The sequence below is a fragment of the Chaetodon trifascialis genome, chromosome 17, assembly GCF_039877785.1.
Source record: "Chaetodon trifascialis isolate fChaTrf1 chromosome 17, fChaTrf1.hap1, whole genome shotgun sequence".
Lineage (NCBI taxonomy): Eukaryota > Metazoa > Chordata > Actinopteri > Chaetodontiformes > Chaetodontidae > Chaetodon > Chaetodon trifascialis.
In genome coordinates, this window is record NC_092072.1 from 23,508,458 (window position 1) to 23,527,346 (window position 18,889).

Sequence of the window (18,889 nt, forward strand, 5' to 3'; positions counted from 1 at the left end):
GTGTATCAACATCACTTACAACTTCACTGCTTTACAGACTCGACGGTTAAAATACATCAGTCAAACTTCCAATAGATATTTACATGTGGCAACTTTGATAGAATGTTGCAGGAGCACTGCACAATGTTCTCATAGTTTCTACATCTGCCTCATACTGTAGTCAATTCAGCAGTGCTTACAACAACATAGATTATACACTCTAATGAAACAAGTTGTGCTACCACACTGACAGCGCAGACAACTGAACGTCAAGGCTGACTCTATATCTTGGTTACTGAGATAACACAATACATTTGTTATGAAAGATTAGGATAGTGAAAAAGGTGATAAGTAACATGTATTGCAGAAAAAGAAACAAACATGAAATTACAATTAAAAGCTGGACCAAACAAGTGTGACCAAAATCATAACTCAAGGTCTCCATTGACAACTTGAGCAAACCCCATTCACTGAGGAAGACAATAACATGCAGCTAAAAGTGCCAGAAAACCTAGTGAGTAAAAGGTCACACAAAAAGTTTTGAACTTAGCATTAGATTGTTGTACAGAGGTAATGTGACAATGTGACAAGGTAATAGGACATTTTGACTTTGTAAGGCAGAAAGGTGACATCATGGAGAGAAAATCTCTTAATTGGTCATATCACAAACACAGAGTTTCTCACTTAACTCTAGTATCCAGCCATATATGTACAGTGCTATGCAAAAGTCTGGGTACCCCAAGTCTTCCATTCTGTTACTGTGAATAGCTAAGTGACTAAAGTTGAGCTGATTTTCTAAAATCACAAAGTTAAAGATGACACATTTCTTTAATATTTAATCTTTTGGAAATTTTGAAAGTTTGGGCAATCAAATGTTGTGGTTTTGAGATGTTTAGGATCATTGACCTCCACCATTCCTGCCTTCTCCTGCTGTGCGCATCTATTATTTAAATTTTCAGAGTGCTAGGCAGCTGCTTAGAGGAGCCCATGGCTACTGTTTGTTGGGATAAGGTTTGAGGATTTTTATTTATAAAGTATTTATAAAGCTTTGAAATTTACACAACTTGGCTTTTCTTTACATTGATTGTGATCATGCCATAGCCCATCAAACTAAGGTCTGAGACCTTGGTAAAAATTATCTGAGAGCACCAATTTCTTGTGGAGTCCAAACCTTTGCATGGCACTCCTTTCCTTTTTTCACTCTAAAATTGTACAAAACAAAGACAATACATTAATCTTGCTTAAAATGTTCAAGTGCATGTTTCAACTTCATCCATTTTGGAGATCAGTTCATCTTCTACCACTTAACTATTCATAATAGCATACATTTTGACCAGGGGAGCCCAAACTTTTTTCATGCATGTGTGTGTGTATGTATATAGATGCCAACTCCAGTTCTTCTTCTCCCGTATATATACATACAATTAGTCATTTGGCAGACGCTTTTGTCAAAAGCGACATACATATGAATTCACGTACCAATGGCACAGTATGTGGATTGCTGAGGCCAGGGATCGAACCACTGACCTCCTGATTGAGAGATGATTGCTCTACCTCCTGAGACACAGCCGCCCCATTAAGAACCCAAAAGCCCCATGCTGTTTTCTCTGTTAGTGCCTAAGTTATCATCAATTATACAGAAGTCAATCACATGCTGTACTTATATTTTCTGCCATGAAACCCTTTCAGTTGAAACTTTATCACAAACTTCCTGTTTGGCTACAAAAACCCCCACAAAAAGCTGAGGTATTTGGAAATCCAACCCCAAAAAAACAGAACCGTGAGCATAAGAAGTAGTGAAATGCTACAGCAGTCAGTACAGGGAAAGTCTAATGTCAGCCTGTAGGTTTTGTTTTCAAGAATAACCAGAAACTCTGCATACTTGAGTCCTAATGAAAAACATACCTTAAAGGTTTTACCAAACCATAACAATTTATAGCTGTGGAGGAAATGTGTGAAATGTTATTGAAACAAACTGAACTTGTAAAACTAGGCAGTATGACACTTTTGGAAAGAGAGCAAGAGCAGACATGAAAAACAAAAATCAATGATAAACATATGGGGGTCATGTACAGTATGGGTCCATATTGTGGTGCTGCTCATGTTTGAATCTCTATTGAATTTCCCATCTAAATTTTATTTCAGTGCAAAATTGGCATTAGCAATTCTACTTCCAAGCAGTCCAGCATGATCTGCAGAGTATCACAAGGATCAATACATGCCCCGCTTCTAATGAATCTAAACATGCTTGTGTTTGGCCAGATTTCAAATAAACATCTCTATCTTTCCGGCTGACTACAGGCCTCTTCATGCACGTTGTCAGTGCACTGAACAAATGAATAAATCAATGATCGGATATGCCAGAATGATCTCTTTATAAAATGAAAACGGAAGTGACTGTCAGAAAAAAGTCAGAAAGGTGTTGATGGTTGAAAAGGCTTTGTAGGCTGAATCAGTGTTACTTTGTTTTATCACAGTCCCTAAAAATACTGTCTCAGACATGAAACTGAAATAGAAGCTCTGAATTTGAAAAGCATTGTGTACCTTCTGTTCAGACCATATCTGTTTGAAAACATATACTGAGAAAAAAAACAAGTTAATATTATTAAGTTGTTATGTATTCAATTAGTAATTCAGATTTCAAAATCTTAAATCCAAATGAAGCTCAGTCAGGAGGACTATTCTTCTGCATGCTTAGGCCTACACATTATTCTCATTCCATTCTGCAAGTCAGTCCTCTCACACATACTCATAACTTCCTTGCCTGTCATTGTCTGGGGTGGTTATTTGAGATGTAAGCTTCTGTAAAAGAGTTTCCGGAATTGGGATCAGTAAAGTCTAAGTCTAAGTCTAATCAGCTAGTCACATCTATCTAATTGCAAAGTGACACACCAACATTGTCACATCTATCATCTTGCTGCCATTTTATTCTTATTTTAGTTTACATTTTGATTTGTCGCCATCTTATGATGCCAGACTGAAAAACAGATCTGGATGCTGATGTATTTGAACCAGCTGCTACCTCACTGGCTGCTTGGTGTAGTGCTCAAGTTACTGCTCGTCCAGAAGACTCAGATTCAGTGATTCTGGAGATGTTAAAAGCTCAAGGCATTACTCCGGCTTTGGGTCTGGAGCTCTCACAGCTTCAGGTCTTGGCTAATGATGTAGTTTGTGAAACACCAGTCCAATACAAGACCCCTGCAACCTCGAGCCCTGAAACAGCTCCTGGTCACAAACACACAAACACACAAAGAAAACTCAGCTCCTCAAGCCAAGTGTAAGAATGTCTCTGTCAGCTCTGCTCATTCTGATCAATCAAATGCTGCCCTACATCCATCAGAAAATGCCCTCACCTTAACCCTGTCTGTGGCAAATTATTTTCAGGCAAATGATGCTTGCCTCCAGTCCCTGGAGAATGCCCAAGCCTCATCATCTTCCTCGGCAACACTTTCTGCCTCTCAAATCCTGCTAATTCCTTCACCTGCTCTGGCACCTGCACCATAGCCATTCATTTCCACCTCAAGTGCCCTAGACATGCCATGGCATTGCTTGGCTCCTGCTGTCTCAGCTCCATTGTTAGGTAGGCTGTATGTTCCTTCTGGAGTCTCCTTACTTAAAGGCCTTAATATTTGCAGGGAAAAGACACTAACCTCAGCAGTCTCATGTTTCCATCTCCAGGGTCTGAAAACAAAGTTGTCACAGGAAAAACTTTACAGCTGTCGTTAAATCCCAGATGTCAAGACATATGTTGACCAGTGAATTCATGGTTGTTTTGGAATTCATCATAATGCTCTGTTTACCCAGAGTGTATACAACTGGACACTTATTTGGCTCTGATTGGTGACCTCAACTTGAGGTATTGGAAAAATTTACTCTACCAATACTGTAAAGGTTTCTCCAGGAAAGCAGCCACCCATGCAGAGGGAGGTCCCCCTGAAAGACTGTAGGGATGCTAGAATTCGCCAGGATGAACGAGTCCAGGGAAAGTGGCATACACGTTTGTCACCAGGCAATTTGAGTCACAGATCACCAGACATCCCTGTTTCACCTGTGTACATTCGGTCACGTTGAGTGACCATTACGCGTGCTGAACACGCTTTCGATGTGGTCAGATGAGATACTGATCAAAATATATAAATTTAGGTCTGACTGTATGTGCTGACTCAGACAGTTGCATTGAATCGTGGCTGTTGCTAATAATCGATCGCAGTGAAATGCGAGACACTGTGGAAACCTGGCTGTGAGGTATTGGTAACGTGAGCGGACAACTCCGCCGGTTTACGAAAATCCACTTGTTGACCAGGTCCGAGGTGGCGAGCTTTCAGCTTTTTCTGCGCCGCTGGCGCAGACCGAAATGGTCGAGAATTCCAATGCGCCGGCTCATTATGCCGACACCTCCCCCCTACTGCGCTGCAACGCCCATCCTGGCGCACCTCTGTACGCCTCGGTTTACCAAAATACCAAGTGTGCCATGTGCCTGCCTGCACCGGTCGAAAATACTACTGCGCCGGCGGTAGAGTTGAAAATAGAGCCCAATGTCTTGATGATGGTTATTCAGTTTGCCCATATAACTCTTCACCATTCTCTGTGCTTTGTTTGTCTTTTCATTCATAGCACAAGGTTGATTTTAATCACTTCACCTGAAATTTTCTGTGTTTTGCTCATTATTCTGTGTTGTCTCTCATCTCTTTAGCAGATTAAGCCATCTTTGTTTGAGTAATTATTCAGGTATTGGTATGAAAAGCAATTAGAATGTGGTTTTCTTAGGGGACTTGTATTGCCCTTGTATGTTTGGGGCATTTATTTAGCTGTTGCTCAGGGCACAGGACCCTCGATTACAAATCTCTGTAGAGTCTAAGTGCCAAAGACTTTCTGATAAGACTTGATTTTCATGTGTCATCTGTCAAAATAAACAATTATCTTTTCTTCATTCACTTGTCTTTCTGTGTTGAAATGAAGCTCTTGTGACAGTTTAGTCAGGAAGACTATTTTTCTGTTGTGATTGGTTTCTCTTCAGCACTGTAGCCAGGCTGACAGAGAGCCATAATTCTGTTGAACCATGTATTCCTTTAGCTCTGAACAGTAATGACTTCATGAGCTTCTTTAATGATAAAATTCTAGACAGAATTCATCGACTCCTGCCGTTAACAGGTACTGTTTTGTCTTCAAACACAGAAACCGTAGAAACTGTTACTCAGTCTGTCGCAGTCCAGGACTGTTTTACTCCTGTTGACCTTCACCAACTAATTTCAATAATTTCATCATCAAAATCATCTACCTGTATTTTAGATCCTATCCCGACTAAGCTGTTTAAAGAAGTATTACCTCTAATTGACTCTTCAGTATTAGACATGATCAGTCTCTTTTTATCAACAGGCTACGTACCACAGTCCTTTAAAGTAGCTGTGATAAAACCGCTACTGAAAAAGCCTACTCTTGATCTAGGGGTTTTAGCCAACTATAGACCGATATCCAACCTTCCCTTTCTCTCAAAAACTCTTGAGAAAGCAGTTGCCAATCAGCTGTGCGACTTTCTAAACAATAATAGTTTATTCGAGGATTTCCAGTCAGGATTTGGAGTGCATCATAGCACAGAGACAGCACTGGTTAAAGTTACAAATGACCTTCTAATTGCATCTGATAAAGGATTTGTCTCTGTACTAGTCTTATTGGATCTTAGTGCTGCATTTGACACCATTGACCATGGCATCCTATTGCAGACACTGGAACATTTCATTGGCATTAAGGGAACTGCGCTAAGCTGGTTTAAATTCTACTTGTCAGATCGCTCTCAGTTTGTATGCGTTAATGATGACTCCTCTGTGCTCACTAAAGTCACCTATGGAGTTCTGCAGGGTTCTGTGCTTGGACCAATTCTATTCACCTTATATATGCTTCCTTTAGGTAAGATTATCAGGAAGCACTCAATAAATTTTCATTGCTGTGCAGATGATACCCAGCTATATTTATCAATGAAGCCGGAAGAAACCAGTCAGTTAACTAGACTACAAGCATGTCTTCATGACATAAAGACCTGGATGACCTGCAATTTTCTGATGCTAAACTCGGACAAAACTGAAGTTATAGTAGTAGGCCCTAAACATCTTAGAAAGTCACTTTCTGATGACATAGCAGTTATGGATGGCATTGCGCTGGCCTCCAGCACCACTGTAAAGAATCTGGGAGTTATCTTTGACCAAGACATGTCCTTTCACTCTCATGTTAAACAAATTTCAAAGATTGCCTTTTTTCACCTACGTAATATCGCAAAAATCAGGCATATTTTGCCTCAAAATGATGCAGAAAAACAGGTCCATGCATTCGTAACTTCCAGGCTGGATTATTGCAATTCCTTACTATCAGACTGCCCAAATTCGTTGCTGAATATTCTCCAGTTGCTCCAGAACGCTGCAGCACGTGTTCTGACAAAAACCAGGAAGCGAGATCATATTTCTCCAATACTCGCCACTTTGCACTGGCTCCCTGTAAAGTTTAGAATAGAGTTTAAAATTCTCCTCCTTACTTACAAAGCCATAAATGGCCAGGCACCTTCTTATCTTAAAGAGCTCATAGTACCTTATTGCCCTACTCGAACACTGCGTTCCCAGAATGCAGGTCTACTTATGGTTCCTAAAGTCTCAAAAAGCAGAACAGGAGTCAGAGCATTTAGCTATCAAGCTCCTCTCCTGTGGAACCATCTTCCAGTCTTTGTCCGGGAGGCAGACACTGTCTCTACATTTAAGAGTAGACTTAAAACTTTCCTTTTTGATAAAGCTTATAGTTAGGGCTGGCTCAGGCTTGTCCTGGACCAGCCCCTAGTTATGCTGCTATAGGATTAGACTGTCGGGGGACCTCCAAAGATACACCGAGCTCCTCTGTCCTTCTGTCCCTCTCCATCCGCACGCTCTCATGTCCTACCACGGCGTGTTACTAACTTAGCTCCTTCCCCGGAGTCTCTGTGCTTTGTCGTCTTGCAGGTTCCTATGGACAGTGGCTGAATCTGGATTGTGGATTTCAGCTGCGTCTCCTGCCTTGGCCCTGCCTGACATCCACTGCAACTGCTACTGCTGTTATTACATCCACTGTCACTGTTACTGTGATTGCATGTCTGTCTCTCTCTCTCTCTCTCTCTCTCTCTCTCTCTGACTGCATTTCTGTCTGTCTGTCTGTCTGTCTGTCTGTCTGTCTGTCTGTCTGTCTGTCTGTCTGTCTGTCTGTCTGTCTGTCTGTCTCACTCTCCCTCTCTTGCTCTTCCTCTCTCACCCAACCGGTCGAGGCAGATGGCCGCCCACCCAGAGTCTGGTTCTGCTCGAGGTTTCTGCCTGTTAAAAGGAAGTTTTTCCTCGCCACTGTCGCCAAGTGCTTGCTCATGGGGGAATTGTTGGTTTCTTTGTAGATAAAAGAGCTTGGTCTGTACCAGCTCTATATGGACAGTGTCCTGAGACAACTTCTGTTGTGATTTGGCACTATACAAATAAAATTGAATTGAATTGAATTGAATTGAATTGAATTGCATGCTGAGCACTGCTTTTCTATTCTTCATTCCATCCTTCAATTCACTCCACTCACACATGCTAATCATTTCTGTAATTGTAATTGTAATTTCCTGGCCATCATTGTCCGTGGTTGCTAACTGAGATATCAGCTGTTCTCATCAGCTAGCCACATCTATCCAATGGCAGAGCGACACATGTACATTATTAGCCTATCGTCTTGCTGCTGTCCTTTTCAAAATATTTCTCTCTCTCTCTGCCTTAGTGCTTTCGTGCTGCTGTTATGTGCTGCTCTCCACCTCCCGATCATCACCAATTTTCACAGATTCTTCAGCTTCATCATTTCATCAGCCTCATCCCCATCATTCTCAGCAGACTCCTCCTCCTGAATTTCATATTGAGATACACCAAATTCAAATTCCACACCTGCTGCTACAGATGTCAGCTAATACTGGTCTGCCCTGCAATATTTTCTGTGTTCCTTCGACCGGAAACCAATGTAGCAACAACAATGTAAACATGCAGCAACTTGAACCAAGATACATGTATTCATTCAGACATGAAAATAGTTCCTAAGCTCTTGGCAGACAACTTAAAACCCATAATTATTGCATACCAGCAAAGTCTAACTGCATTAAGAATAGGTTTTCCGTTCAAACCTCAGTTGACAGCTAATACTTTGTTTTTATTTCCGGCATTTGTCTGTCTTGTCTACACGAAAATAAAACACCAGCTGCAGCCTGACTGATAATGGTGTGTGGATTAATGCTTTTAGTCTCATGTTCAGCACTGTGTTGACCAGAGACCATGAAAAAATTGCAATCAAATATTTAGCAAGAGGAGTTAAAAGGAGAAAGCTTATTTTGGAATAGATACAACCAGTTACTTTGTTATGAAACAGGCATCATTCATCATTTCCTTCTGCCCAGCCTCTTAATACAGTACATAGAACTATCTAAGCTCATTAGGAGGCAATATTGCAAGGTACTGTACAGATATGGCGAATGTTTTTCCATAGTATCTTGGTCCCCAACTGAACATTTTCTAAGCCCCATCCCCAATGAATTACTGTTGCTGCCCTATCCCTGCTGGTCAAAGCAATTTCCAATGATTTTCCATTGAAATTCTTAAAAAAATTTTAAACAATGGGTCTTTATTTCACATTTGTAGTCAGCAACTGTCGATTTTTTTGGTTGAAATGTTGCTAGCAGATTTTATCAATTGGAATTTGCTAATTAAGACAAATGACACCTGAAGACTTTTGTTTTGTTTTGTTTTAAAAGAGAGCCATGTATTCATAAAACATATTATATAATTAATAACAAGTTAATATATTAATAATAATAATAATAATAATAATAATAATAATAATAATTATTATTATTATTATTATTATTATTATTGAATGATTCATTGTTTTGTGAGCACAGAAGGACCAAAACTTGCATGTTGTTGTACGACCCTAATATTTCTGGTTTTGGAAGGGGGTTAAATCCATACTCCAAATGCTCAGGATACATTTGCGTTAGCGTAATGCCCAGTTCTCTGATGTCAGAGTGAGGTGTTTTACTATGAGAATTACCTTGGCATGACCAACTACAGAAGCTCCAATGACACCACATCTGTCAGTGACAGGCAGGTAGAACTGTGCTAGGGGCACTCCCCCTAATATTATCACAGTCAACCAGCCCCTCTCATCATTCTAGACCAGTTTCTTTCCATGTCAATGGAAAGAGGGAAGTAATGGTGAAATACCTCACTCTGTTATCATATTGGCCAGATACATGGTAACTGAATAGGAAGAAAATTGTAAAATAGTTAGCCGTACTAGGTGTGCTGCAACGCATTGACAGCAGGAGCCCAGGTGCTCAGTTCAGGTAACAAACCAATGCTAACCAAACCCTGATAAGATCATGTTACAACGTCATGTTAGCTTGATGACATAATGTTAACCAGTCACTGGTACACCAGTAAGCAAACGCAGGTTAAGTGGAGGAAAAGCTTGCCTTATCCAAATTTTCAGATGGAACGGCTAAATATATTTCTTCCAAAGCTGGGAAGCACATTTGCATAATGTAATCCTTAGATCATGTGTGAACTGTTCAACAGCTAACCAAGCTAACCAAGATGAACCGAGGGAGGAAGTTCCTTCACAGGAAGAAAACAAGAATGATTTGAGAGGGGCTGGTCAACTGTGGTAATGAGGAGGAATGCCCCTTGCATTCTGTCTGTCACTGACAGATCTGGTGACATTGGAGCATCAGTAGTTAGTCATGACAAGACAATTCCCATAGTGAAACACAGAACAATATTAGAGAACAAGTATCACTCTTAATGGAGTCCAACACACACTGTGTGTTTGTCTGCAACAATGTAATTATCAAATAAATCATATGATGAAATCTCCCAGTGATAGTTAGTTAATAGTCATTTCAACCAACAAAATCAATGTCTGTCAAATATGAGAAGCTGCTATTCTCTTTCATCACAAGAAAACAAGAAACGCCCATTCTTTTTCACACATTACCTTGAATTTGGACAATCAAACTGCCACCACTGTAAACTGCATTATATCCACTGTTACAGTGGAAAACCTGACAGGTTAGCAACTGCAGTAAAGGGGGCCGGGGCTCAGCGTCTGGTCAATTCTGAACATTTTTTCCCAAATTCTAGATGGCACATGATGAAATCACCGGCAGCTAACAGATGCAAAGTTGTATAATTAACCAGATGTATGTAGATGTATGAACTTTTTTCCTCTGAGATTAAAGAAAAATTACATACTGATCAGCTCACAAACAGTGAAGCAATTGGAAATATAAATCCTCACTGAAGATTTCTTTGATATTAACCTTTACACTGGTTATCTTGCAGTCTCTGCTGATTGGTGGAATGAGTTTTGGAGCCAGCTCCTCCAACACTGATTTACTATTCAAACGTATGTTCTTATTTCATTTTCATTTTTCATCTCTATGTTGCTATGAACGTCATTACTGTCATCCCTCCAATGTTCACCACCATCTCACTTGTACAGCAGCTGCAGTCGGCTGGTGTGGCAGTTATTTCGGCTAATCTTGCTGTCTGGTTGGTAGAGGCTGGATGAATTGGCGAAGGAAGGGGAAATGGAGTGGGAGTCAGGGGTGGGGACAGGGTAGCCCGGAGGAGGGGCCAAACACCTGGGGTCACTTTGGGGGATGGTGAGCGGGGGAGAGCTGTGGTTCTGATTGGTGATAGTAGACGCCCTTCTCCTTGATCGCAGGGCCTGTCGCTCAGAAAGCTGATTTCTGAGCTCTGATACACGTTCTTCTTTCTGAGGGAACAAATGATAACAAGAACTCAACAATCTTCTCGAGGGACAAGTCCTGTAAAATGGTTTTATGCTAGACTTGTTTTATGTTTTAATTTATCTGACAGTTGACAGGAGTTGTCTGGAAAGACAAGGAAAATGTGAATAAGCAAAGTCCCAGGCTTGTTTTAGACTGATTCCCTAACCAGGGCTTGAAGGGTCAGCTCACCCAAAGTACATAAAACAAATAAAAAACCCTCAAGGTTCGCTTAATTGCTTCTTCTGGATCTTTCAACCACATCTCACAGTCTTCTTCAGTGGCGTTTGCACAGTTGTCATGAAGATGCCCCAATCTTCATCATGTGGTGTGAGCATGGATAGGTGTGATGACAACTCAGCAAACTCGGAAGGAGGAAGGCTGTGAGATGAGGTTGAAATCTCTGGAAAAACTGAATAAATTAACATTTGTTTTTTTGTTTTGTCATACTTTTGAAAACTTATTTAAAAGTCAAGATCAATATCTTCATTTACACTGCCTTCTTGGCAGATATTTTAATCCCAACATGACTCGCTACCTACAGTGCCCACTACATATAAACTAAAAGAAAGAATTAAAAATCTGTTGAAAAGAGAAAGGATCTGGCTGACCTCCTGGATGATCTTTTGTAGCTCCTTGTTCTCTCTCTCCAGCTGTCTGGACTTCTCCTCATCATTGTTATTAGTGGACGAGCCAGTCTTCATGGCTTCCTGGGCATCTGACTGCCATTCACCTCGTGTGATCAGACGCCGCATCTACAAACCATGCACATGTTTTCCTGAATATACATATGAAGAGTTTTAATGAATGCAACCAGTTACTGAGAGAGTTCCTCTGGGACAATTTTTGGACTGTACCCTTTAGCGCTTGAAAATTACTTTCATTTAGCCACAACCCTGAGATTAATTTTAAAAATGGGCTCCTAGTTAATACTTATGGAGTCTCTCCTAATATTGACAGTTAGCAGACAATTGATCGGTATGAATGGTGCTCTTTGATATACATTATATACTTAATTTAGTTGAACATATCTTATCCATGACCTGAATACATGTATAAATCCTAGGTGTTTGTTATTTTCATCCTGTCAATTTCACATTTTTCTTCTTTTATTACTTTTCAGATTTTCCTGTTGCCTAATTGCATATTTAGAGAGTATGTACTTGTAAGTGCTTTGTATGCATTTATATTTTCTGACTGCTCTGGTAAAACCCTGTTAATGCTTGGCTCTTCATGTCAAAGTTGAAACTGAGCCCACAGCTCACTGTTTTTTTCATATAATAATGTGGGTCTCTATGCTCCTCTCTCTGTATCCCACTTTTACAGGTGAAAAATATCTACTCAAGAATGTATCATATTACTAAGGATAGAGGGTTCAATGATTTAAGAGTAAGATGTTTCTATAAATATAGGAATAGTTTTAGTTCCAACGGAAATATTTTCCCAATTTCTGTATATTATATAATTTAGAATGTATGTTGCATTTTCTTTATTGTATATAAAAGCCACTCAAGTTCTATAGATTTGTGCTGAGCATGTCATTCCTGACGTGCGTGTACTATGAACATTCTGGTGACAATGTGTAGTTTGGACTGCTGCATTACTGCCTGTGAACTGCATTGCCACATTCAAGTTGCAAACTAATAACTTCTCCTGTGTGTGGAAAACCTTGGGGTGAGACACACAGGTAGTGAGACAAATTGCCGTAACAGTCTGCAGGATCAGCTTCCACAAATCAGTCACAACAACATTATGATAAAACCATGTGAGGAGAGAGACATGTACCTTAACAAGAGACACGTACCCTCAAATAATGAGAAATTTAAACAAACAAACTATCAATCAACCCAAAAGCAACTGCTCAGGGGCCCCAGACCTCTAAAGGTCCCAAAAGCCTAAGACTCACCATGTGTCAATTGCTTGTTGGTCATTTAATTGCACATTTTCTTATGGAATATGAACATATCAAGTACCTTATCAACTAAGGTGGATCCTGCAGTATTATTTGATTTTGTGACAATGTCACATAGAAGGGTAGCCTCACGTTGCTAGATAAAGTTGTGTTTAAACAAATTACCACAGTTGGGACCAACCAGAACATTTTTTACCTTGAGACACGGGTTAATCTGGCCAGTTCAAGGTAGCCATAGGTTTCCAGTCATTTCTGCCCCATATGAAAATTTTCTATGGAAAAACCTATGTGTGTAATCCATCACAGTGTAATTTAGTAGTTCAACAAAACAGAAGGGAAACAGATGTGACATGAGAGGTCAACCCTGAGCAGTGGACCTTCCCCTCTCTCCAAGAATGCAATAAAAAAAACATGCTTTGTGAATAAGAGGTCGACTTTAATATTAATCAAGGACTTGGTTTTCTTGGAATCAGACAGGAACACCAAACCTAGCTCTGTCCAAAGTTCATAAATACAACTAATTAGTTCACAAATGAAAATGTTGTACCTTGTTTGTTTAATCACTAATGAACTGAAATGGAGACAGTGAGTCAGGCCTTATCAGTCTTGTACGTCACTAATGTTCTTGTGACTGAATGGGAGCAAAGCCCTCCAGTCAGGGCAATGGTGTCAGAATCACATGTTTAACTGTAAAATATGGGTGTAATCTACGTGCAACATTAAACAATCAAACTGCTCTCCAGAGTATCTCCATACAACTACTGTATGACACCTGCATGGTGACACAGCATAACAGACTGTTGAAGAATTGAACAGGTATTGATGTTGACACAGCGGGACAGGGTCAGTCTACAGGTCACTGTGTGATATTTCAGCCCAGATTACATTCCTGAAGAAAGCCAATTCATTACATCTGACAGTTAAGTTGCTGCTGTAATCTGCAGGGAGGAGATGATGAGAGGAGGAAAGTTTCTGCTTTTACCTTGGGGACAAACAAAACCACCAGGGTGATGTAAACTGAGAAGACAATGGCCAAGGAGACAAAGGCGAAGGAAGCGTCCTGCTGAGAGGACAGGATCATGGTGACTGGAGCTGTGATCATACACAGCACCTGAGGAAAACAGAGGATAGGAAGAACATGTTTCTTTATGACAGTAGTGTCAGGTCAGCATTGCAAGTCAAAAAGGAACGGTGTGTTCTATAGCTACTACAGGCTAGATAATGCAGATTTTATTCTTTAAGAAATTAAATTAGTTCTGTCAATTGATTAAAATATGTAATCGTGATTAATCTCATGAATGTCATAGTTAACTCGTGATTAATCGCAAATTTTTATCTATTCTAAATGTCTCTTGAATTATCATTTTAATACTGTTATCAACATGGAAAAGTGGATAGGCTTGCTTTGTGCAAATGTTTTTTATTAAAAACAACAACGTGTATTGTTATATTTCACACTAACATTCTCACTTTGAGCAGTCATTCACATTTGAATGAATCAAATCTCACACAATTTAACACTGTCAATAAACAGATGACCAAAAAAAGAAATACTACATTACAAAAAAGCCCCTTCAACAGCCCTTTCTAAGGAATCAAAACAGGGTGATACAAAATAAACTTACGATGTGCACATCATTGTAAACTAGGATTGGCTGTAGTGCAGTTAAACCATGGCTTAAACTTTCCTTTCTTAGGTTCCCTTTGAACATAATAGCATCCATGTGCCTCTGTCGAAAGCCATCCATTGTCACCTGGAGGCGACAATGGATGGGGTGTGTGTGTGAGAGAGAGAGGTAGCAGATAGACAAGAAAAAGAACAAAGCAGAGTGAATTGACAGATGGAGGAGATAAATTGGAGGGAGTCTGAGATAGAATATGAGAGGGTGGAAGAGTGAGGGACAGAGACTGAGCATGACATCAAATTAAACATGAGAGAGGTGGAGGTGAGGATAGAAATCAATACACATTGATCAACAGTCAGTAATCTCTGTGCAAAAGCAAAAAAATACAATCTAGGTTGGCAAATTGAAGCAGCAGGCCAACACCAGCATCATCCATGTTTTTTCTGCTATGTCATTACTTATACACAGCAATGCACAACACAATCCTGCCCCCCGCTCTCACACAACTCATCAGATTCATTTCACTCACCTCACCGGAACAAATAGCACTTCTGTGCACTTGAAATTCTTTGGGGAGAGCTAACTCTTATCATTCATGTGGAGACAAAATGTTTCCACACAGTCTGCAGTCTTTACAGAAACAATTTTAAAGGAAAGTTCTGCTTTAATACATCATGGGCATAACTTCATTTTTGTCCACCATTCCCATCCTGGTTCCAGACCTTTAAATCACCAATTTGAATCACCACTGAATCTCAATTTGTTCAGTGATTCAAATAGTCCTGCTACTGTATTCCTCAGTTGGAAAGAGAAATTCACCATTCAGAGCTTTATAGGTGGGATAAAGAATAGAAATGTAGCTGGGAATTTAAAAAAAGGTTGAGAAAATGGCCACAAAACGGATTGCTGCCACAGATCATTTGAAGGTCATTTTACTGAAATAACAACTCCAACACTGGCATATTCTTTGAACATTGTAAAAAAAAAAAAAAAAGTAGCAACCAATAAGTCATTTTCTGATGGATTTATTCAAAGTGACATACATATGAATTCACACACCGATGGCACAGCATCAGGGGCAGTTTTTGGGGTTCAGTATCTTGCCCAAGGATAATTCAGCATGTGGACTCCTCCTGATGGGCAGACGACCGCTCTACCTCCTGAGCCACAGCTGCCCAACCGCTACCTCAGTTTGACAAATTATCATGATGTCTCAGAGTGAAGTGCGGCGGCGCAGGCAGGCGCATGGCGCATTTGGAATTTTGGTAAACCGAGGCGTACAGAGGTGCGCCAGGATGGGCGTTGCGGTGCAGTAGGGGGGAGGTGTCGGCATAATGAGCCGCCTTGGAATTTTCGACCATTTCGGTCTGCGCCGGCGGCCTAAAAGTGTGCTGAGAGCTCGCCACCTCAGACCTGGTCAACTCTGTGCGCCCGCGTCGCAAGTGGATTTTCGTAAACCGGCGGAGTCGTGCGCTCACGTCACCTCACAGTCAGGTTTCCACGGTGTCTGGCATTTCACTGCGATCAATTATTAGCAACAGCCGCAATTCAATGCAACTATCTGTGTCAGCACATACAGTCAGACCTAAATTTATATATTTTGATCAGTATCTCATCTGACCACATCGAAAGCGCGTTCGGCACGCGTAATGGTCACTCAACCTGACTGAATGTACACAGGTGAAACAGGGATGTCTGGTGATCTGTGACTCAAATTGCCTGGTGACAAACGTATATGCCACTTTCCCCGGGTCGGCACATGACTTGTTCATCCGGCGAATTCTAGCATCCCTACAGTCTTTCAGGGGGACACCCCTCTGGATGTGTGGCTGCTAGGTGATAACGGCTATCCACTGAAAACGTGATGACGCCATATATCACACCGTCAATAAGACGGCAGCATGGTTTTAACTGTGTTCTCAGCAGTGCTCGGTCAGTCATCGAACGCACACTGCGATCAATAATTAGCAACAGCCACGATTCAATGCAACTATCTGAGTCAGCACATACAGTCAGACCTAAATTTATATATTTTGATTATTATCTAATCTGACCACATCGCAAGCGCGTTCAGCACGCGTAATGGTCACTCAACCTGACCGAATGTACACAGGTGAAACAGGGAGAGAACTAATCGGTTAACGTCGCTGTGCCAACCAGAAACAGCCGTGGCATCCTACAGAGCATATATACTGCATCTATCTCAGAGCACTCAAGAGACAGAGAGAGACAGACACGTGGAAAAACGTAAGTGATGATCGCTGTCTGCTATTACCCACGTCATTTCATTCCAAATGCAAATGTTATCATTGTAATGCTTAACGTTACCTACAAACATGGAGTACATCATTGCTTTGAGGAGGATGAGGAGGAGGATTTACCATCTAAGGACCTCATATTTAGACATCAGAATCAGAATCAGAAATCCTTTAGCCCAAGGGGAAATTGTTTTTGTTGCAGTGCTCCTTTCAAGAATTTGAAAAAATTAGAAAAGAAAGAAAATAGAGAGAACTAAAAGCAAATATAAAAACTATATATATACACACACACACACACACACACACACACACATACATACATATACATACATATACATATACATATACATACACACACACACACACACACACACACACACACACACACACACACACACATACATATATATATACACACACACACACACACATACATACATACATATACATACACACACACACACACACACACACACACACACACACACACACACACACACACACACATACATATATATACACACACACACACACACATACATACATACATATACATACATACACACACACACACACACACACACACATACATATATACACACACACACACACACACACACACACACACACACACACACACACACACATGTATATATACATACATACATATATACATATATATACATATATACATCTATATATACATATATATATCGCCTCGCTAGCGGTGTTCATAAAGGTGAGGCGAGGAGCTGCTGTGATTGGTGAAGATTTGACTCGGCTGTGCCAAACCCATTCCACGCCTTCCCTTTCTGAGTTGCCTGCTGGGTGGGACTGAAATGAGACGGAGGTGGAGATGCGCCGGCAGCGCAGCTCACGAAAATACCAAAGTCTGCGCCGCCACGCCCCATCGGCGCAGCGGACTTGACTTTGCGCCACGCCTGTGCCGCGCCGGTGGCGGAGTCGAAAATAGAGCCCCATGGACTCTTATCGAAAAGAGACTAATATCTCACTCTCTGCTTGTCCTCTGAAGTGGTAGAAAGACAAAGCACCACATTATCCACTTCTATCAATATCTTGCCATTCCAGCAACATCAGTTCCCAGTGAAAGAGTTTTTTCAACAGCAGGGGACATTGTAAATGCTAAGAGATCCCAGATTTTAACAGAAAATGTTGACCTGCTTGTGTTCTTAAAAAAGAACCTTTGACTGGGTGGGTGAACATATGAGTGAGGGGAAAAAGGGAGGCTAGTGACATGAGGGAGGGAGGCAGGTGAGGGAGTGGGAAGCAGGGAGGTGAATAATAAGGGAGGGAAGGAGGCAGGTAGGTGAGTGAGGGTAGGATAGAGGAAAGGAAGGAAGGAGGCTACTGAGTGATTGTTTGTGAGTAGAAATTAAGAGATTTCACTTTTTACCAAATGTTCCTGTTATTTTCTTGACTTATTTTGCACCTTAAAAGTATGATGTATATTATTTCAGAGATTATTATTTGTTTAATTAAGACATGAAAACAGAGAACTGTGGATTTTCCTGTTTCAGACTGACCTCAAACTTTGTTCTGCATTAAAAAAGCAATTTCCACCCTATGAGGTGGATTCCTCCACTTTTTTCTCCTTGTTACTTTAAAGTTTAAGACACTGGAAGCTTCTGTTTAAGTTGTTTTTTATTTAATAAATAGAGTTTTTCCCATGTCTTCATTTTTTTTCTTTAATACTTGAATAATGGAATAAGTATCATACTGTGGAGCTTTCTACATTATTATCGTTGACATGCCTTACAATACCGTAATAAATATCATACCGTGGGCTTTTTTGTTGAAGTATTGAAATATTGTGAGATTTTGATACCGTTATACCCCTAAATAATATAATATAATATAATATAATATAATATAATATAATATAATATAATATAATATAATATAATATAATATAATACAATATAGGGCTGCACGGTGGCGCAGCAGGTAGTGCGCGTGTCTCACAGCAAGAAGGTTGCAGGTTCAATTCAATTCAATTCAATTCAATTTTATTTGTATAGCGCCAAATCACAACAGAAGTTGTCTCAGGACACTTTCCATATAGAGCTGGTACAGACCAAGCTCTTTTATCTACAAAGAAACCAACAATTCCCCCATGAGCAAGCACTTGGCGACAGTGGCGAGGAAAAACTTCCTTTTAACAGGCAGAAACCTCGAGCAGAACCAGACTCTGGGTGGGCGGCCATCTGCCTCGACCGGTTGGGTGAGAGAGGAAGAGCAAGAGAGGGAGAGTGAGACAGACAGACAGACAGACAGACAG

General features: G+C 40.6%; 1 protein-coding gene across 3 annotated transcripts in view; it reads right to left on the bottom strand.

The window, feature by feature from the left end:
- Positions 1 to 3,181: 3,181 nt before the first annotated feature.
- The window catches only part of gabbr1b (gamma-aminobutyric acid (GABA) B receptor, 1b), a 248,522-nt gene continuing 232,814 nt past the window's right edge, over positions 3,182 to 18,889 (bottom strand). For 2 of the 3 annotated variants that reach the window (XM_070984003.1, XM_070984004.1), the window contains 3 exons: positions 13,690 to 13,818; positions 11,407 to 11,550; positions 9,469 to 10,782 (listed from right to left, as the gene is read on the bottom strand). In XM_070984003.1, the coding sequence (XP_070840104.1) occupies positions 10,495 to 10,782; positions 11,407 to 11,550; positions 13,690 to 13,818 (561 nt within the window). In that variant the 3' untranslated portion in view covers positions 9,469 to 10,494. Of the gene's footprint in view, positions 3,379 to 9,468; positions 10,783 to 11,406; positions 11,551 to 13,689; positions 13,819 to 18,889 lie in introns of those variants that run through there. The other variant, XM_070984005.1, reaches the window with a different exon arrangement.